A 21,832-nucleotide genomic window follows, 5' to 3' on the forward strand; every position below is an offset into this window, starting at 1 on the left:
CAACATCCTAGTTAAATTGAGCATTCGTGAGAATTGCAGATGTACTTTATGTCCTGATATGCGGAAATAACAGATAAGGGTTAAGATGAGAAATATTTCCCTCCAGTGAGTCCATTATTTTTACACTGGGACATGTCAAAACACATTATGGCTCCAGTGGTTAAATCATCTTCCTCTTTGTTATCAGTTTAACTCTCAGTTCAGTCAAACTGAGAGTTAACTGAACTGGAAGTTAATTAGTGCAGTAGCATGAATCATACTCATTGCTGGTATGATTACCTGCAATTAAATGCATCAGTAATCAAACTGTTGTCTTGCACTATTTTATACCTACTTTATAGCAAATAGAAAATAAATATTTTTCCTGGCCATGGTGTGATATTGGATATTTTATCCCTCTGAATGTCACAGGTCATTATGGAGAACGCTTCTCTCAGTATAGAATTCATACAATCATTTTGACTTACTATCCAGAGCTGAAATTTTAGATGTCTACTCCAACAATGAGGGTTAGGGTTAGGGTTAGCCTTTCTGTTTGCCTTTTACTTAATTACAGTTTGTCTCAATCGTTTGAACACTATAATTGGGCTTTTTGTTTTAACTAAACAACCCAAAAGACAGACTTATTACCCAAATCAATAAACACTCTTTCCCTGTTTTGACTAACATGCTAAGGAAGTGCTAGCATTTAACACCATTGAGTCAGGTCATCACCCCTGGAACCCAGTTCATACACAATTCTTCAGATGTAAACACTGAGAGTCACCACTCAGAACCGCAGGATAGATGGGTCAGTTCACTTGTTTTGTAAACAATGGATCCACAAAGACCTGAGGCAGAATAAACATGATTTCTCATTGGTTTATATTGGTAAATACATGGAAATAATTTAACTGTATTCTACATTCTTTATCAGTTGCGTATTTTTACAGTACATTTACTTTTTCACTGAATTTCAGTCTGTTTTACATTAAGGAATTAAAAATCAGCATCATCATTACTCTTTTCAATTGATCTCATTAGCGTGTAAAGGCTGTTTTATAGTGTTTGTGTATTTGATTGCTTTTGCGTGATGTCTGAAGGCAAAGTTCTGAGTGAAAAGTTATGTTTGACATTTGCGAAAATGAGTGTGAAGTTTTGCAATTGTGTTTAGAGTTTTGGGAAATGAAGCATAACTTGAAGAAATGTGTCTTAGCAACCGAGAAAAATTGTTTGGTCATGTTTCTCACTTTACTGTAGCAGAACTGTCCATGCTGTTTATCTTTATAAACAATGAAACTCCACATTTTCCCTTGTATTTATTTTATCTCTCAGTGCCTTTTTATGTCTCTAGTTTTGTACTCTCATACCTACTCTTCAATTGCTCGTGATTGTTTGTGTGGCACAGCTCTTAAAAGATCATTTTTTAATATCCTTTCAAGGTTTGTGAGTGTGGAGTTCACCAAGCACACTAACTGGCAAAAGCTGGGTGTATCTTGGACAGTATAATATACACTGGTTCCAGTATATCTGTGATCATATTATCATTTTCACTCGGAAATCAAACTTACTGGTGAATCTGCTCTGGAGTATCATAGTGACCGTCATAGTTGTAATCGAAGACAGGGCCTGACACCACGTTAATGCCATTATAAACAGAAGCATATTTCTTTAGCAGGCTGCTGTGGAAATAGTCCCAGATTTCTGAGAAAGGGAAAGGAAAAAAGAGGAAATGAGATTAAAGTAAAAAAAAAAGGGAACAGAAATGAAAAAGGGAAGGGGAAGAGGAGGTTGATACAAGTGAATTTCTGAATTTTCTCATTGAACCGATTGAACATCATTTATCTTTATAACATCCAATGATGTGTATTACAGTTTGACAGTGATATTAACCAGCAACTTACTCTTAAACTCAGGGTACATTGGCACCACATTAGTCATCAGTAGAGCATCATACTGCTGGTCCACTGTCACATTTAGATCTGCAAACACATAAAAAGAAACACAAAACAGATTTTGGAATGTGCTGAAAGAATTGAATACAGTCCTTTTATAAGAATGCTTTTCTCTCTTAAAATGTTTGTCTTTTTTGCTTGCCACCCGAAACAGTTTTGCACAACTAGACCTAATCTTCAGTTTTACTCCTCACAATGCATTTGGCTCGACGCTTCCTGCTATACGATGCTTGTATGTTCTACAACCAGCAACTAACCAGCAACTAACCAGCAATAACCAACTTTCCAACTTTGCAGTGTCTTTGTCCTTGTCTATGTCTATGTGTCATTATGTGGAGTGAAAGATAAATATATCTCGGATCGTCAGTTTCTTTTGGACATAACAAGTTTCTTTTAGACGTGACAAATACTTTCACTATGAGAAATACTGGCTGGGGGCTAAATCAGCTGAGCGTGCTTGGCCTGCTGCGTCCAGTGGACCTAAAGGAGACCATGGCCTCAACCTGGAACTGCACCAGAGAGGAAAGATCAAATTCAGCATGTGGAAGTGGAGCAAACATGGAGGAGTGCAAGCTAGGCTAATTGCTTCATCATACAAACTGGCAGTTCCAACATGTTGCCTAATGTCTGCTGGACAGCAGAATGGATTACGTAACTCTCCCATCAGTGCTGGTCACTGTAAGAGCTGCCTACATCCACCCAAGTGATGTAATTTTCTGCTGCTAACTGCTTGTTCTTTTTCTGTTTGTTTTTTTTCTCTGGGATTTATATGTGTTTTTTTAAAAAATTTTATAGGTAATTTTTAGATATACAGTATATTTTTTATCCTTGCTGTTGTTGTTGCACTGCTGTGGGAGGAACAGCATTTCAGGGTTTTTTGTGTGTGTATGTAAATACACAAGAAAATGACTATAAACTAAATCTTGAATCTTGAATGCATGTCTTCTATCATCTTTTCTTGATTTAATTTTATACCATTAATGCATTTGGCTCAGGAAATCTATACTAGCTCTTTTTTAACTATCGGAATAAAAAACATTTTTCACAAAACTCATTTATTTTGATTAAGAACCAAAACTGCTCCAGTTCTTTGGAAACCAACATTTCAGTTCCGGCAACACCTTGCTGCTATCCATAGTATGATAAGAAACAAAAATAAGGGAGTAAGACAGGAAATCTGTCTTACTCCCTTATTTGTTCTCCTGTGATGATGTTCCTGTGGAGCTCAGTGGACGTGCATGTTTTTATATCCTGTAAATCCCCACAATGTTTTTGTGTGCCACCTGAAGTGAGACTGAGAGGTACTATTAGGGGGAATACAGGAAATTTCTAGGGAAAAGAAAGCCTGCAGGTTTTTCATTTCATTGAAATAAATGAAACTGACATGTGGTGGTGGTGTGGTGTGAAACCACACATAAAAAAAAAATGCCACCCACCTCTCCGGACTCCAGTGCCCGCCTGGCCTCAGGAAATCTTGTGAAATGACACGTACTAACACTAACGCTGGCAATAAGGTCAATGCAATGGAATGAGAGGATACTTTCCCAGCAAGAGAGGAAACAGTATCAGTTAAACTTGAGATGGAAAGTTAAGCCCTGTAAATGGTGAGGGTGGATGGTGAGGGTGGATGGGCACATTTTGACATTTTGACATTTTGACTTTCAATTTCACGTTTTGTGAGTCAAGATTGAGGAGAAAGTTTTCTTTTACTGAACCCACTTAGTCATAGGGGGCCATGCAACTGTTTTTTGCCTTTCCTGGCAGCCGTTGGTTTAAAATAAGAGGGTTTTCCCAGGGTTTTTCACTGAGGATCATGTCTTCATTTACTCTTGATCTTATAATTGCATGCTACTTCTGCATTTTGGTGGTGCAGTTTGATATGAAAAGCGTGCCCACTGAATATTAATATAACTGTTTTGTTCACTGGCTGTTCACTGGTACCTGCACAGCTATCTGTATGTTTTATCTTCTTTCTGTGCAATGACTGAAAAAGGCAATGAAAGAAATTAGCTTCATACTGTATATTCTCAAATAAAAACCGATAATTAAATCATGGAAGAGTCACACAAGGGCTGAGTGGCTGAAAAGCTCAGAGAAAAGACATTAAAATCCTTAACAAACAGACGCATCCAAATCCTTCAAAATAATGACTTCTGCACTACAGCTGAAGGCAGGCAGGCAGAGGACAACAGGAATAAACTAGTCTGCATTTCGGGCTGTTAAACTCACTTTTCTGATCTGCTTTCATCAGAAATTCTAATAAGCTGGTGTGCCCTGGTAGTCTGTGGGTTAAGACACGTACTATGTAACTGTTGCTCAACGAAAGAGGAAAAACTACTGAACTTAATTAAGTTTGGTGCTGTATTTGTTTCTGTACTGTCCATTTTTCATTCTATTCTCTATACTTGAATGGTAGAGAGTAAAGAAAGAGTGGAACATGAAAAACAGAAACACCTGTACAGTGTAAAATAATGCAAATGGAACTGCAATAAATACCTGTTAAACAAAGTGGCAGGCAAAAATGAATAAGAGCCAGTTACTAATAAAGACTGAAAAAAACTACACCATGCTGCAATAGTATAGAATACTAATACTCATCGATCTAATGAGTCTGATGTTTTTCTCTTCTGCAGAAACACTGTTTCTCTCTGCCTGATTCATTCTGGTTGCTCCTACTTTTTTGTTTTCTCTGGTGCTTCTGTCTTTAAAACTCAACCCACATGGTTCTCTTTAGAAGTCTTCTCGGAAAAGGGCAAAAAGAAAGGTGGACTTTGACATGTCTGCAGAAGACTCTTAACGTTAAACTCTTATCATTATGTTAAAATAGGCTTATTAAAAACAGAGAATAACAGGAAACTCAACCCACATGGTTCTCTTTAGAAGTCTTCTGGGAAAAGGGCAAAAAGAAAGGTGGACTTTGACATGTCTGCAGAAGACTCTTAACGTTAAACTCTTATTATTATGTCTTATTATTATGCTTATTAAAAACAGAGAATAACAGGAACTAAAGGCCTGGTTCTCTCTACAGCTGATGTTCACAAAGTCCCTGGAAACTATTTAATCATTTATGTTCAACACCAGCTTTACTATCTTTTTGATGTACAGGACTTGCCTCCATTTCTGCAACTGATGCTGATAATGATGAATAATGTATAGACCGATGATGAAAATCATCTGCGGACAGCAGAGATGCCACATTACTATGTCAGCAGACCAGACAGTCCATGAACGTCACAAAAAGAAGAGGAGAAGAGTTTTCTCCCATTTGTAATATTCATGCACAGGATGTCAATCAAACATTTTTTGAATAAGATATTCAGGAATGTAAATGGGGACAAGGCGTACAGGAAATATAAGAATATAGGAACTGTAGAACACAGTGCAAACACGCAGTTGAAAATTAATAAGTAGATAAAACTAAATTGTATTTAAAAAACATAAAAATCTGAAAAAAACAGCCTAAAGATTAGTCTGTGGACTGACTTCAGCCCATTTTTGAGATACAGACTGAACTCAAAATGAAACAATGCCACGTTTTTATATTTCCTCAAATAATCCCTCAAGTGTCTGCAGCAGCAGATGTGTGAGAAATGATAGAGGATTTGTGTGCAATTGTGTGTGTGGAGGAGTGTGCATGTGGGAAATTCTGTGGCAGTGACGATTGAGAAAGGGAGAGGCACACGAAAGAAAAAGTGTGAAAGTGTGTTTGTGCCACCGGATATGACTCATGGACAACTATAGGTGAGGTTTAGTGAGGTCAGTTCAGTGAGTTTGTCTAGGTGTCATGTGCTGATGCGTACTGGGAGGGTACAGGAAGGCGTGGGTCAGATTCCCAGCGGCATCATACTGGTCACATCTAGGAATCTGGGACGCTGGAAGTCTGACGTCAGCCCTCAAGCAGTCTGGAGTCACTGGTGGTAACGGGTCCAGATTTAACTACAGCACAGGAACAGAAACATTTACATCGAAATTAATCATCATATTTATCAAGATTATGTGGTTATTGTCAACAAATCTCACGTGCAGAGCCAAACCAACAGTGAACCGATCTACTAACAAGTATTGTGTGTATATCCAAAGCCTGATATATCTTAACAATGAATCACACCGTTAGATATCTCCTTCACCGTGATGGATTTGGTCTTGTTAATTTGTTTAGAAACAGCTTCACAGACGTCTCCAGTCTCCAGAGAGTAGTTCTGTGTAAGGCAGATGTCACTGAACATGTGTGGGAGCGTAGCTTCTGTTTACAGCTTCACTAGATTGTTTTGCTTCATATCACAGCCTCTTGACTTTGTACTACAGTACATCATAAATTTGTCAAAGTCGAGTGAAGAGGTTGTGATGTGAAGCACAACAAGCTAGTGAAGCTGTTAAAAAGAAACTACGTTCCCACACAGGCTCAGTGGCGAGTGCCCTGAGCGAATCTGCATCTATTGCATCCTCCACTCAGCATTCTGTTTATGCCACCTCCAAATTTCCCCTCATACTTTATACCTGCTAACAGTCAATAACCAGCTGCGAAATTACCCCAGATTTTTAGAGGTAAAATCAGTTCAAATACTCCGCTGATATTTCCCAAAGTTACCCATGATTCACACAGGAACCAGCAACCAGCATGCTGGCAATGCATTGAAATTGTTACTGTAATTTTGTTTGCTGTAATATTGTTGCTATATGTTATTAACTTAATGGATACATATTTTTTTGTTCTAGTGAAATATGACTCAGATTTGAATCATAAGCCTTTTCCCAAGAGCATAAACAAGTCTGCAAGACTTGTTATTTTATCAAATATTTTTGGTCTGAGGCTTTATTGTGTATCTGACTGTTGTAAGACAGCATTCAGAATCAGAATCAGCATCGCTTTAGTCAGGAATCTGACTTGGTGATACAGCAAGAAAAAAGCAGAATAAGACCTAAATGAGCACACTAGGATTAAGTAAAAATGAGAGTAGAATATAATAGAATAAAATAATCATAAATAAGAATATATATTTCAAGTTAAGACCGAGAGTATGTATACTCATTTGAGCTTGCATTATATTAAAATGTTTAAATGGTTAAAAAGTTATTTAAAAATGTCTAATTGGCCAGATAACAAATAGATTAAGTAATAATAATAATAATAATAATAATAATAATAATAATAATGTATGCTACATTATGCTAAATATTGCACAGTAGTAGGGGATTGAAAAAACTGTTCAGGAATCTGGTTGCCCTGGTCCTGATGGAGCAGAACCTGTGGCTGGGCTGGATGGAACTTTACTAATGAGGCAGTGAGCTGGGTGTGATGGGTCCGCCACTATCCTACTGCCACTACCCAGTTCTGGCATCGTGCAGAACACTCACGGGTACCTGTACCTGTTGACCTGTAGGAAACAGCAGGTGCATGCCAAGCTGCACCTGTTGTTTCCTGTTGGTCAAGAAGTCCACTCACAGATGGGGCAGGGTACCTGCAGCTATATTAGATTGGTGCGCAGGCAGTCAGGGAGAATAGTATTGAAGGCTGAACTGAAGTCTAAGAACAGAGCCCTGACAAAGGTGCTGGGCGTGTCCAGGTGCTGTAGTATGTGGTGGAGGCTGAGAGAACAGCATCATCCACAGAGCGGTTGGCTCTGGTTTGGGCTCTCTTGGTTTGAGGAAGGACAGGATGAGTCTTTCAAAACACTTCATGACTGCAGATGTCAAAGCAACAGGTCTGTAGTCATTCATTCATATCTGAATGAATGAAAACATTTTGTATGAATACACTCAAATGTGTGAATGTGTATAAACATTTTGATCAAATGAATTCAAATGTTTGAATGTGTAAAAAAATCTCTGAACAAATAGATTTAATACAAATAATTTCCAATGTGTGAGTGCATAAAGAAAATTTGGACAAAGGTTTGCAGTAACAAAAAAGGTTTGCAGTCACACATCAGGTTTGCAGTTGCATATCTGCCTTAGAAACACGTTTTTAGCATCTGTCTTCACAACAAAGCTTTCTCTCTTTGTTTCTGTCACAGTGCACAGCTGCTCTGATGACATGTAATCTTTGATTCATTAGGGCCCGAGCCCAAAGGTAGAAGGCCCTCTTGTCTTTCGTATGTTTGTTTGTTTCTTTCTTTATTATTCCACCACTTAAACCCTAAATTTGACCCCTAAACATGCTCAAAAACTCACATTAAGTCTGGTGACAAAATTAATAAAATGTAAACATTAACCCCCAAAGTGCCAAAATGTGCTCTCTAGTGCCACCAATATAACTAACATGGCTGCCACAGCCCGTAAGAATGTCACAGAGATCAAACCAAAACTCAATTATTCGTCTCATCAAGACCTACAAATCATACACTGACACCCCTGACCTAAATCCAACAGGAAGTCTGCAAATAGCCTTTCAATATAAGACTTTGCCTCAATTTTGGCCTCCAAACAAACGCTATCTTCTCCAAGGGCGTTAATGATATCTGCTTCAAACTTTAATACATAACTTATGACACTGTGTTGAAAAAAACTCGTTAAAAAGTTTGTAATAACTCAAGCGGTTTGGATTTTATAAGCCCTGAAATTTGCAGTGCCACATCATATCACATGTACCCCTTACAATGTAAATGAATGGGGGAGGCATGGACTTTGTGTCAAACAGAGGTTTCTGACATCTAAACTATAAGTCTGACCACTTTCAAACCTGTATCAATGGATTCCCCACAAAATTTCCTACTAAAAAATGTGATTTTTAATGTAGAATTTGGCCAAAGTAATGGGATTTATGAGGAGATTTCACAAGAAGAGTGACATTCTCCTCTCCAACTGAGAGGGAGAGAGAGAGAATAGGAGGGAGAGATGGGTATGGGGGTTGAATGGAGCTCATTGAGTGCTATTTTTTCACAAAGTCTACATCAAAACCAATTTCAGACAAGTGTTAAGACTGAATAACTTCCATATGTACACAGACTACTTTCATCTGCCCATAGTGACTGACTCAAACATCTCTGCTTAACTGGCAGTGTAAATGTGTTGACACTGACACTGCAGGAATGTCAATGATGCTCAAGAGCACGACACATAAATCAGTGCCAGATTCTGTAGTGTTCCTGCATGTTCTTGTCTTTGATTGTCTGTTTTGATTCATCCCCCATGCTTACCGGCTTGTTGATAGTAAAGGAGCTCCACAGAGGCATTAAGGCTTTGTGGCTATAGGCAGCGACGAATCCCTCCTGATGAAGGATGCAGTAACTCTGGTCAGGCTGCAGCATCTGGGGGCGACCAAACAGCATGTGCTTATTCTCTGCAGCAGACTCTGAAAGAGGAAAAGAAAAAGTGAATTTTGACAGTCCTAGAAATAACAAATGAGACTGATCAGTACAGTGAGTGTCCTCAAAGTGTATTCAGTTGTGATATTGTGATATTTAGACAAATTAACAACAGCATTTTAAGGAAATGGTCCAGAATCCAAAAAATATAGAAGATAAAAACACAAATTACAAAAATTCTTCTTTAAAGCAAAAAGGTTTGCTAATCAAAATTCCACCTCACTTTCATCTGCTGTCAGATTCAGACGGCTGTTCATCAACTCCACTGTTCCATTCTAAAGAGAAAAAAATGGAACAGAAATTAAAAGAAGTTCATGCTAGTTTTTTTTTTTTTTAACTAGGATGGTATATTTACAGAATTAAATGTGAAACAATATGATGTCATATATTTGACTGTAGATTTCATCATAAAAACACTGATACATCGTTATTTACTCATATACTTTACAATAAATTGTAAAAGGGTTTACAATATATATTATTTAAACTGCCTGAATCGGTTTAGTTACAATAAATGTATATATATATATATATATATATATATATATATATATATATATATATATATACTTGAAACACAGGTTGTTCAGTATAACAGTGTGAATTTACTTTAAGAAGTAAATCATTACAACTTCCACTTAAAGACTTACTGTCAACATGCAGTGAATGTTACTCCTTGAATTTTTAATCTGAGTAATTCTCAAAATATTTTACTTCTAAAATCAAGTCTTACATTAAGTCTATGAAAAGTTAGCAGCTCTCCAGAGGACTGCAACATCTATCCACCGTCAGTCATCCACTGCTGGTTATTGCGTCTTGTTGCATCACTACATATACTACCACAAATATATGGACACTTGAGCCTTAAATAACAACCTCCGCTCTTCTGGTTTCAGGCTTTCCAGCAGATTTTGCTCCCATTCAGCCACAAACTGGGGAAATCATTTCTTTATGGATCTAGCTTTTTTGCACGAGGGCATTGTCATGTTGACACCGGAAAGGGACACAAAACACAAAACTGTTGACACAACGTTGGAAGCATACTGTCCTCTGGCATCTCTGGTGTCTACATATTCTTGGCCAAATAGTGTAAATCTGAATCAATTGTCCAGATATCAATTTTTATAAACGTCACAAACTGAGTCACAGCAACATATTGTAATTGTCTTATCATTCATAGTTATGACTAGTTCTTTCTTCTTCTCTGTTCCCATCCTGCTTCTCTGGATTCTTATCTGTCCGAGCTCTCCTTTATCCAGACTTGTCTATTATTAGCAACAGTGAAAAATACATCTAATCAATGGATTCCTGTTAAAGATTAAACTCATTCTCTAGATGTGCAGTGGGATGTGACTAAGGTCTTTGTTTATATCTGCATTTAGCTTTTCGTAAGATTCCCAGGTTGATGTTAATTTAAGTGGACCGCTAAAGTTTGAAGTTTATCAGGTTATTCCAGTTACACCTAATGACTAAGTTGGCTCGGTTCCGCAGTTACAGAGTGTAACCAGACACAAAGTGTACCAGACTAAACAAAGCGAAGCATGAACAAAGCTTTAGGATTTGTATAATCCTCCACTTTGAGAAATTTCACTTTGTGAAATTAATGAAAATACTGGACTCTGCACAGTTTGACCAAGCGACAGATTCCATGTGTAAAACATGATTACATCTTCTCGGCATCATTTCAAGCTGAACAAGCCTTGTTTTCAAAGTTGTTCAAATTTCACCAAACTTAATTGACCATTCATTCAAGGAAAGACTTAATGAGTTTTGTTGTAACAACAGTGAAGCAGACCAGAAAATGCTTTTCCCAGAAACTCCCTTGGGATCACCTGGGGGAGTCTCTCTGCATTCCAAGGTCAGCTGGGGAATATAATCCCCCCCAGTGTGTTATTATCATGTGGGTTTGCACACAGCAATAATTATTTGGGCATCCCCTTCTGCTAATAACTGTTTACTGGAATACCCATCCAATTTTAGAACAATTCAGATTCATAAATGTTGGCATATGGGTGACAACAAGTCTGTGCACATCTTTATCTGTAACTTTATCTGTTCCACTCAACTCTTTTCTGTGCAATGTGACTCTACTCTGCAGCATATTCGTGTGATGATACCCACCAGGGCAGAACAAGAGCATCCAAGGGTGTCTGAAGTGTTGAGGCTGACTAGTGAACAATTAACAGGCGTGCTCTTCTCTACAGGGGACATCGGTATGTGGTAAGGCTGCCTCAGGACGTGGTTCATACTGCCGTGGGTCCCGTTGTTGACAGTTGGAGAGATCTGCAGCACATCTGCATGGGACAATGACTGTTAAGTTTAGTGAACCACACCCATGACTTTGCATGTTTTAGTCTATTAAGTACTGTACACCGCAGAAGCTAAAACTTTAAAGCAAAAAGTAATCCATCACAGTTCACATTTGTGTATTCTTTGTCAGCTACTGATAATGTGTGGTAATACTAAGTGCAAACAGGGACTCCTTTTATAACTCTTCACGATTCATTTTGCATTTAACATCACCATTCATCAGAAGCAATTTTCAAGTCCCTGTAGGTTCTAATCAGTTTTATGTCAGAGCTTGTGGCTTAGTGTTTGTCTTTTACAGCTGTGAACTCCCAGCCAAACCAAAATAAATTACAGCCAACAGTTTATTTGCTTTACTGCACACTATCACTGTTCAATAAATCAAATCAAATCTTACTCTGACTATAAACTTACCACACATGAGATTGTACAGCTCGATGTTGGAGAAAGGTTCGATTTCTGTTTCGTACTGAAACTTGGGTCCATAACTGAGAAAAATGGCCTGGAAGAAAAGAAGAAGGAAAGAAATATTTTTGTGCTGCAATAGCAATTGTAACCATGTTGGGGGGGCGGGTTGGGAACCAAAACAAAACATCAAGAGAGTCAAAAAAAAAAGAGGGTGAAAATTAAGGAACATGAATTGCAATAAATCAACATTCTCTAGCTGTAATTTTGCAGTTCAATGCAACAATAGAGGTAAGCGATTTTTGACTGATGACTAATAGAATAGCATGGAATACGAATCCTCAGTGCTCACATGCATGCTCTCAGCATCGTTGTCATAGCCATGTGCCCCGCCAGCACAAAATGTGAGAGATCCTGGATATCTGTAAGGACACACAGAAGAGTTCTTCATAAAGCATTAAAAATCACTCTGATTCAGTCTTAGAGGTGTGCAGTGTTTCCAAAGTCAGTTCACACAAGGACATTCTCTACAAATACCTCCCAGGCAATCAATGGTAAAACCTTCCTACACTTTGTCAGTTTGTATCCTTCAGGATGACCACGGGTCATTTTGTTGTAATGACAAAACAATGCTTTGTTTCTGCCTATCATCATGAGAATTCTAATCAAAGGCATTTTGTTGGGTTATTGGAACCTTCCTTGGTAGTGTATTTTGCTCATAACCATTGGTGACCGCTCTCAAAAACAGCCTGTCAAGCTAAAACTGCAATTGAGAAACAACTATGAGAACTAAGGACAGATGAAGCACAGATACATGCATGATAGGTACCTCTCAAACAGCCATTTTGGGTCGACCAAGACGCTGACGTCTTCGATGCGACGGCTGTTGGCGAAGTGGAGGCGCTTCGGTAGGTTGGCTTTCAGGTAAGGCTTGATCTTTTGGTCTGGCTTCTTACACTAAGATCACCAAAACACAGACAAAACATTAAAAAAAACCGAAACTCATTCATGGTAAATAGTGAGAACATTAAATACTTACTGTCATGTTAGCAACAAGTCCAGCTGAGTCCACTGTTGGAAGGGAAAAAATATAATTACTAATCACATGTTAGAAGCTTCTGCCAAAGCATTATCCAACTATTGCTTTGGCAGAAGCAATAATTGGATAACTATTATCCAAACCAATTGTGTCACTTGTCACTTATCTTAATTTTCAGATTGTCTACACTGGAAGCAATGCAGCTGCTTTTTTCAGTCGTGCCTCTCATGTGTGTCTGAGTAAATCAACAGCTTCTTCTTTCACTAGCACCGTATGCACATAGACCTGAAGCTTATTCTTATACTTCCAGCCTATTTTCTTCCGTTTTACATGCATTACTACATTGATTGTATGTTTGATTCTGAGTGCTGGCAAAACGAATGTTAACCCAATTCCAATACAAAGTTAGGATTTGGAATCAAGTCCTCAGTTATTGCTATCATAATGGATAATAAAAATAATCTAATGGCAGAAGTTCAATATCTAGATTCCAACTTCACATGTTCAATGAGCAAATAATTACTTGTGATTGAACCGGGATGAAGAAAAGTAAAGGTGATTCCATGATGTTCAGATGATGTAAAACTATGCGATGTTTCTCACAGGTTGAGAATTTGCCTTTGTTGGTTGTTGGCTGTTGTATCTGGACACGTTATCTGTATCTGTATCTGGTCAAGTATCATTAACGCTTTGACACAACATGTCCTTGACTGTGGTGGGAATGTTTGTGTGCCGCCCAGATACTCTGTCAGTCCAACAAGGCATTATCAGAAAATGGTCTGTGAAAGCATCTGTTTTGTTCCGGTTAAACAAACAGACCTGCATTGTGCTGGTGCTACTGAATGAAAAATGTATGGGTTATTATTTATCATCACTGCACTAAGTGTTGGTGATCAAGTGGATTTTTCATGTTTTTGCTTGTTGCAAGGGACAACATGATTCTAGATGGGTTGACAAAATGTTAAAGCTATGGATGTTATTGGAACCCTTTTAATAATATCAGTGTTTCTTGGGTTAGAGCCATCTCTTGTATTCTTACTGGGTCATTCGGGTTCATGAAGCAGCATTAGAGCAGTTCTCTCAGTGCATTAGCTTGTTTAAATGGTGAGTGAAATAGAGCTTTTCACACAGGTTATTGTGTTACTTCTTGGTCATAAGCAGCATCTACAACAATCAGGCCTCTTATGATGATCTATAATTGAGCATTTAAGATCACACTACTGCCATGTTCTTAAGAAATTATAAATAAATGCCTACATGACCCTGGCAGTCAATGGTAAAACTTTCCTGCAATTTCGTTGTAATGCCGAAACAACACCTTGTTTCTGCCTCTCATCATGAGATGACTTCTAATCAAAGTCATTTTTGAGTTTTGTGCTTTAATGTGTGTATATATGTATTATTGAGTTTTGTGTTTTGTGCAGTTCCATATGTATTTTATCACTGCATTTTATGTATTTTAAAGACCCATCTAGGGACGGGCATTGCAAACTATTATATTAGGCTATAAATGCTGTAGTATGTGGCATTAGTTCATATTATTTCGGCACTTCCCTATACAAATAAACATTCAATTAATACATTAATATTTACTCACAGACTGTGTCTTTGTTTTTAGCTCTGATGCGTCCGAGTGTTCCTTCTGTGACCCAATACTTGCTGATGTCGCCCACCATATCCTGCAGCACCTCCTTCCTGTCGCAGCTTGTGTCCTCCATACCTGCAACAGCATTCAGCTGTTATATTAATCCCTTTTATGTTATACTCTTTTTCTCAGAGGAAGAACATACCAGTGGTTTCGCATGTTTTGCTCATCAATTTCAGTCCATGGAAGACCCATCAAAGTGAATCACCATATGGTTAGTGATTCAGACATCAGGTGTGAGAATTTGCTGCTATGAAACTAACAAAAATCCTTCTAACAGTATCCATGTTGGCTAGTTGTTTGCCTTATTGATATGATTTCCTGACATAACCAATGTTCTCTTTTTTCCCAAATTTAAAATATGCATACCTCACTGCCTTTGGAATAATTTTTATGTAAGGTAACATAAGGCCAGGCCACTGTGATATAATGAAAAAATGAATTTTATTATGACAATGACAAAGGAGCTAGATTTCTCACTTCATCCGATTCATAAGATCTTTTTCTGTGCTAAACCAACATTTTGTCTTTTCTCTAAGCCATGACGCTGTAATTCATTGGTTTAAAGTAATGTTAAAATGTTCTCAAAGCCGTGTTATGTCGTTTATTACCATGATCAGCCACGATGATGATATTGAGACAGCGGTCCAGGCCAATCTGCTTGAGGCCATTCATGAGCTGGCCGATGATCTTATCTACACCCTGGAGTCCTTCAATCAGCTGGAGAAAACAGGTGAAACAAACACATGCACACACAGTCACATTACATAATATAATATAAAATATAATATAATTCACATGTTTTTTTTTTTTGAAAAATAAATACGCCCCCTTCTCACTGCAGAATAGTAGTGGTCATCACTGAGACTGCACACACTAAAACTAAACTCACATGTTGGCAACTGAAGCTGCATCTCCAGAGTTTTAGCAAACAAGATGAGCTAGAAATAGCATCTAAAAGTTAAACAGTCATCCCAGCAGACTTTCACTGCAAAACTATCTCATTTGGTTTTCTGACACAGCACTATTGTTGGTGTGAGCACAGCAGGGTTATTGCAGCCTGGTCGCCAGAATAAAATGTTGGCATTGTACGTTTCTGCAAACCACAGAAACATTGAATATCTACGTTTCAACACGTAAAATACGTATCATCTCAGCGTTTCCACAAAACGTATTATATGAAAATGTCAACAAAACATATTATTCCAACATTTCCAAAATACGTATCATCTCAACATTTCTACAGTGACGTAGTTCACATGTGATCTGTATGAGTTGATCTTTCCTATATAGGAGGAGGAGGGGCAGGTGGATGATCAGTAAGTTTGTTGGCAGCAAATTGGAAATCAGCAGAGAACACGATTCGAGACCACCTTGAAACCGAAACCAATGTCTGCTTCCCGTTTCAATCAACAAAAGCGGGTGTTTTTAGCAAGACGTCAGGACGTTTGTAGCTGTTTTTCTGGCGAGAAAACCAGCTTTTTTGTTGTGAGACATCGGCTGTTTTTATTTTATTTTTAATTTTTATTTTGTAGTATGTGTGTAGTAACTGTTGACACAGATGTGAGCTATCAAAGGACTACAGTGACCTTTAATTCACTGTACACTCACATATGGATGAACAAAAAAACTTTGTCTGCTCTTAAGGCACATGCTACATAAAAACAGGTTATGAATGTTGGCTCAGCAGCTGGAAGCATCTGCATGCAGATGCAGAGATAGCTAGATTGATAGTGTCCCATCGATTTATTATTGCAGATAAACTGCTTTTAAGGAGCATGAGTGTAAATGTTTCTTTAAAAAACTGGAAGCATCTGCCAAGAGATGCAGATATAGTCTCAGGGGTGATCTGGTACAACGTGTTCTTCAAGATAAGCTGAGTGGACAAGATCCTGCTGCTCACCATGGTTTTACACAGGACTCTGACTACACAGAAACTGTGGGAGTAACAGAATTCTTTGAGTTACATTGGTTTTGGCCTTTTTATGGTGGACAGTTTCTGTGAGTAATTAAGGCAGCCTGAGCCAACTCCAAATGAATCAAATGAGAGGGACGTTTTCTTTAAAACCATATTTGCTGCACCAGATATGGTTTTAAAGCTTTATATTTTTAAGGATATACTTCTTAAATAAGAACCAATGGCTTTCAGGTGGAAAGTATTGAGAGATTAACTAACACATCGCTGGTTTTACTCTTGTCATGGGATTTGTTGACAATAAGAAGAATATACAATACTGCCAGCCTTATCTTTTAACATAAAAATACTAATGTAATACTAATACAAGTTTAAGGATAAACTAATCAATTGATCACACCCATGGCCATTTAAAACAGATCACACTAAGAAAGGACAACTAAAAGAGAACCTGCACTCAACATTTCATTTTTCATGTTTCCTTTTCATTTCATTCCACTTTCATTCTGTCTCACTTACAAACATTTCAACATTGATTACAAGCATTACAGGCATCTGTGTTCAAGTTTCCTGCACATTGATTAATCAAGCCAGCTTGTTAATGAATCACACCTTTGCGTGTGAAAACTGGTGTGTGAAACTAATTTCTGTGTCAGGCAGTATAAACAAGCGGCAGATCATCAGAGTCCCTGCCGCTGCATCGCAACCACCCAGTGTTTTTCACTGATATTTCGTTATCGCCTGTGGATTAAATTTGATATTGAAAGCAGCTGCATTTGTGTAGATACCATCAAAGCAGTAAATTATAACAAACTTGCATTTTTACAGGGCTGCAACATTAGCAGATGTGTCCCACCCACACAAAGACAGTCAACTATACGCAGTCTTTTGTTTTCCTGACTTTATATAACATTTAGGAGGATCAAGTCATATTCTTGTCTCTCCTTTTTCTTGAATAACTTGTATTTCTCCTGCCATCAGAAAAAAACAGCATTTCAGCCGATAATCTAGTTATATATTGTTTCCTAAATATAAACCAGAAAAGGAGAATTTAAGCCGTTTTCTTGTTACTATGTTCTGCTGGTAAAATACAACTTTGTATTCCTCCTGCTGCAATTCTGGTGCTGAAATCAAACTTTCAAAATGTGCACCCTCCTGATGACCATCTGAGAGTTTTTTTCTTTCTATGTTTCATTTCTGTTACATGACGAATTTTGGCTCAATAGTGTCCATCAACAGCCACAACTTTTGTTGTGTCTACTTTTTGTCAGTTTTAAAAGTTAAATTGTAATTGACTCATAAATGCTTAGCATTGTCTCACAGTCTGTGTTAACCACAGTGGACTTGGATAGCTCATTCGTACTCTGATTGCAATGTTAACCTAAGTGTTTAACGACTGAAAGTCTGCCATACCACACCAAAGAACTGCATTACGTACAGAAACACCTTCAGTCAACAAAATCGTCATGTTCCGTTGGAATTGTAAATATCATTTGACATTCTTTTCCTCTTACTCTCTGAATCTGTCATCATCAAATACATTTATGACGTATGTGATCTGTGTTTATCTGTATAAGGAAAAAAAACTAAATACCAATCAGACCATGTGTCGAGGTGTTTTGGCTCACATTGTGATCTGATCTCAGCCAGGCATAACTGCAACAAGTTGGAAGATCAACCTGGCCCTGCTATCCCAAACAAACCTAACAAAAACCTACGCAGAGGCTCTTCCTCTAAATAAATAAATAAAAATAAATAGAGCCAATAAATGGAGCAAGTCAAGTATTCAGATCCCATCACAATGCAGGCAGAAACTAGATCAATTTGGATAATATTGTTGTTGTGGAATTGCTGCTGCGAGAGAAAAATAAAACGAGCCAACATCTGATGTCATCATCCAGATAATTCATTCAAAATAAAGAAGAAGAGCATGCAAAGTGAATTGTTGAATGCATACATTTGCAAATACACAGACAGACTTCTACTTATTTATACACCCATAACACAGCACAGCGTGTAACGTGTAGGGAAGAACTTCAAAGGGGATTCTTGCTTTGCACTTTTCATTTATTACCTATTTTTTTACAACCTAACTTTGTGGAAAGGAGAAGGGGAACAACAGGTTATGCAGAGTCCCTTGTAAGCACTTTGTGTGTGTCAGTAGCTCAGCTTTATCTCTGGGGAACACCCTCAAATCCAGGAGTGATGTCCAAATTAGGAAATGTGCGTCATGTAGCAGGTGGATGTGACTCCCCTCATTGACACCTGCTGATAGACGTAACAGCGGAGCAGAGGAGAGACACTGAGGTAGTGATGTAACCAACCTGCGCGTTGGTATTTGACATGTTTTTTGTCTGTCCAAAAACAAATAATTTAAAAAATATTTGTACAAAATAAATGTTCGTGCTTTGCCGAATAACGTATTTGGATTCAGCACCAATCCTAATGCTGAACATGGTCTAAGTTCTAAAACTTGAGGTTACTGTGTGTAGAAATGCTCCCTGCAAGTCAAAACCCAGGGCATCAACCTGCTGTGAGCACTTTGTTTGCAATGTTTTTCTCTATGTTGCTGACCAGCTGAGCTGAGCTGAGATGCAGCCTCCTTAAGCTGACCAATCAGAACAGAGTGGGCTCATCAGGAGGCGGGTCTTAAAGAGACAGGAGCTAAAACGGCCTGTTTCAGACAGAAGCTGAACTGAGGAGCTGCATAAAGGGCCAGTAGAAGTTAAATAAGGAGTTTTTAACCGTAAAGCATGCAAAGATATTCCAGTAGAGCCCCAGAATATAAATATAGAGCTGGAAATGTGCAGATTATGTCCCCTTTCAACCGAGTCTCACAAAATGTGTAATAGCCATGTTGGTCCACAGCGCAAAACTGATTAGTTTCACAAAAATGACTCTAAACCTGTGACCTATTGGTCTGCCTCCACATCACATGACTATCAAATTTTATATCTGCAAATACAAAAACAAAAACAAAAAAAAGACTGACATTCCTCTTATTCTCAATGGAAAATGCATTTTTTTAAGTGAGGAAGTATCCCATTTTCCTCACAGTTGATTTTAATGAAATCCTCATGAGTCAGATAAGTCAGATCAACTTACCCCTCCGCTGACAGGACCAAAACTGTGTCCAGATTTATCCGGCTCCTCCAGATACAACGTGAAGAAATCTGGTCTGAAGGGAAGATGAGTTTTATTATGACTTGGTATTAAAACATCAAGTGCGATTCAAAAGAGTTGACCTACATGATCTCAGAGAATTATTGTTCTGCATAGTTACAGTCTGTAAAACTTAAATCTCTGTACTAATGCAGCCACAAATGAATGTACTGAATTTGCTGAACCAACCTCTCATCATCTGGCAGCTGCAGCCACTTCAGCACATTGAATACTCTTTCTTCAAATGGCACTTTACTGAAAAAAAAATGAAAAAGGTTAATAACACTGGATTTGTCACGCCTATTATTAGGGACCGAGCCCAAAAGGCAGAGGACTACTGCTCTCTCGTGCCACCTATGTAACTAAAATGGCCGCCAAGGCCCGTAGGAACGTTGTAGAGAGATCAAACCAAACCTCAATCATTCGTCTCATCAAGACCTACAAATCATACACTGACACCCCTAACCTAAATCCAACAGGAAGTCCACAATTAGCCTTTCAAAATAAGATTTTGCCCCAATTTTGTCCCCCGAACAAACGCTATCTCCTCTGAGGGTGTTAATGGTATCGGCTTCAAACATTAATAGATGACTTATGACACTGTGCTGAAAAAAGTTGTTAAAAAAGTTGTTTAAAAAACTCGAACAGTTTGGATTTCATAAGCCCTGAAAGTTGCAGTGCCACATCACACCTTACAATGTAAAACAATGGGGAGGCATGAACTTTGTGTCAAACAGAGGCTTCTGACATCTAAACTATAAGTCTGACCACTATCAAGCCTGTATCAATGGATTCGCCATGAAATTTCCTACTAAAATATGATTTTTAATGTAAGATTTGGCCAAAGTAATGGGATTTATGAGAAGATTTCACAAGAAGCGTACTCTAAAATCCTCCTCTCCAACTGCTCCTGGTGATGTCACTCCCTCAGTGCTGTGAAACATTCCGCAATACACACTCGTTATAAAATCACAGGAGGAGCAAGAAAAGACTTTAAAACTCACACTCTAGTATCTCAAAAACAATAAAAGATAGAAAAAAACATGTAAATTCAAGATTTGTAGGTCAAAGTCTCGTGACTCATTTAAAGCTCAAATGAAGTCTGCATCTGTAACTATGTGGAAGCAGTAAATGTTCAAAAAGGTGTGGGTTCGCTCACACTCTCCATTCAAATATATGAGTATTTTTCTGTGTCCAGCTGCAGTTACTTAAACACTTTAAAACTTGAAGATCTGATGAATCTCAAGCCAGTTTTGAAGCATCTTTTTTCTATTTGATTTCTAGGCAGATTTATGGATGTTTATTTGTGAGGCACATCGAGAAGTGTTTGTCACACTGAATTTAAATACAGGTGCATCATGTCTGTTTGTTCAGATTTCAGAAGAGGGAGTACAAGTTCACACTTCTAGATAACGTCACCATTTTGCATGAATCATAATCATTTTCATGTGATTTGTGGACGGTGAGAAAAATATAGAATAACGCCAGCCTTATCCAGTAAAAATCATCAAAACATGTATTTATGTTTGGCTTTTTTTGGCAGCCATAAATGTGACCCAGTATGTACAGTATATGTGAAAAATGTAATCTAATTCCAGACCTTGTTCTGATACTGATAGACTATTCTTCACTGGTTTGATACCAGTGTAGAGGAACAAAAGTGTTCTTGTTCCAAACAAATTGTGAGTTATCTCAGAAGACATGTGGTTTCATGTAGTGAATAATATTGCACACCTGAGGAGGGAAATACCCACTTCAGGGAAACAGCTGAGGCCACTCAGGATGTGAATGCGATGAAAACAGCTGTTTACCAGAAACAGACCACAGAAATGGATTTGTCATCCTCTCTGAATTCACCTAAGTTAGGTCCTGGGCTTATAAAGTTTGTGGACATATGTATATGTGAAAACCAACCTCTTTCATCCCATGAGGGATCCTGACTTTGTTACAAAATCAGCAAAGTACAGTTCTTTATCAGCTGAGATCCTGTTATTGCTGCTTTGTTGCAATAATCACTTTGATGGAACAATAGGCAGTAAATCAGCATTATCAACCATTCCCAATCCTCTATCAGTACATTGCACATTTAATAATACATCGATCAAACATTAAACCAAAGTA

The 21,832-nt window shown here is 38.0% G+C and overlaps 1 protein-coding gene across 2 annotated transcripts in view; it reads right to left on the reverse strand.

Moving 5' to 3' along the window:
- LOC137198198 (venom phosphodiesterase 1) overlaps positions 1-21,832 on the reverse strand; it is a 43,544-nt gene that overhangs the window by 4,228 nt on the left and 17,484 nt on the right. For both annotated transcript variants that reach the window (XM_067611865.1, XM_067611864.1), the window contains exons 10-23: positions 19,901-19,966; positions 19,655-19,727; positions 15,246-15,354; positions 14,587-14,709; positions 12,990-13,021; positions 12,780-12,907; positions 12,303-12,372; positions 11,960-12,047; positions 11,360-11,532; positions 9,462-9,513; positions 9,071-9,225; positions 5,735-5,870; positions 1,884-1,961; positions 1,551-1,683 (exon numbers count right to left, since the gene is read on the reverse strand). In XM_067611865.1, coding sequence (XP_067467966.1) covers positions 1,551-1,683; positions 1,884-1,961; positions 5,735-5,870; positions 9,071-9,225; positions 9,462-9,513; positions 11,360-11,532; positions 11,960-12,047; positions 12,303-12,372; positions 12,780-12,907; positions 12,990-13,021; positions 14,587-14,709; positions 15,246-15,354; positions 19,655-19,727; positions 19,901-19,966 — 1,416 coding nt within the window. The remainder of the gene's footprint in view (positions 1-1,550; positions 1,684-1,883; positions 1,962-5,734; positions 5,871-9,070; positions 9,226-9,461; positions 9,514-11,359; positions 11,533-11,959; positions 12,048-12,302; positions 12,373-12,779; positions 12,908-12,989; positions 13,022-14,586; positions 14,710-15,245; positions 15,355-19,654; positions 19,728-19,900; positions 19,967-21,832) is intronic.

This window comes from Thunnus thynnus, chromosome 15 (genome assembly GCF_963924715.1).
Source record: "Thunnus thynnus chromosome 15, fThuThy2.1, whole genome shotgun sequence".
NCBI classification, from domain to species: Eukaryota; Metazoa; Chordata; class Actinopteri; order Scombriformes; family Scombridae; genus Thunnus; species Thunnus thynnus.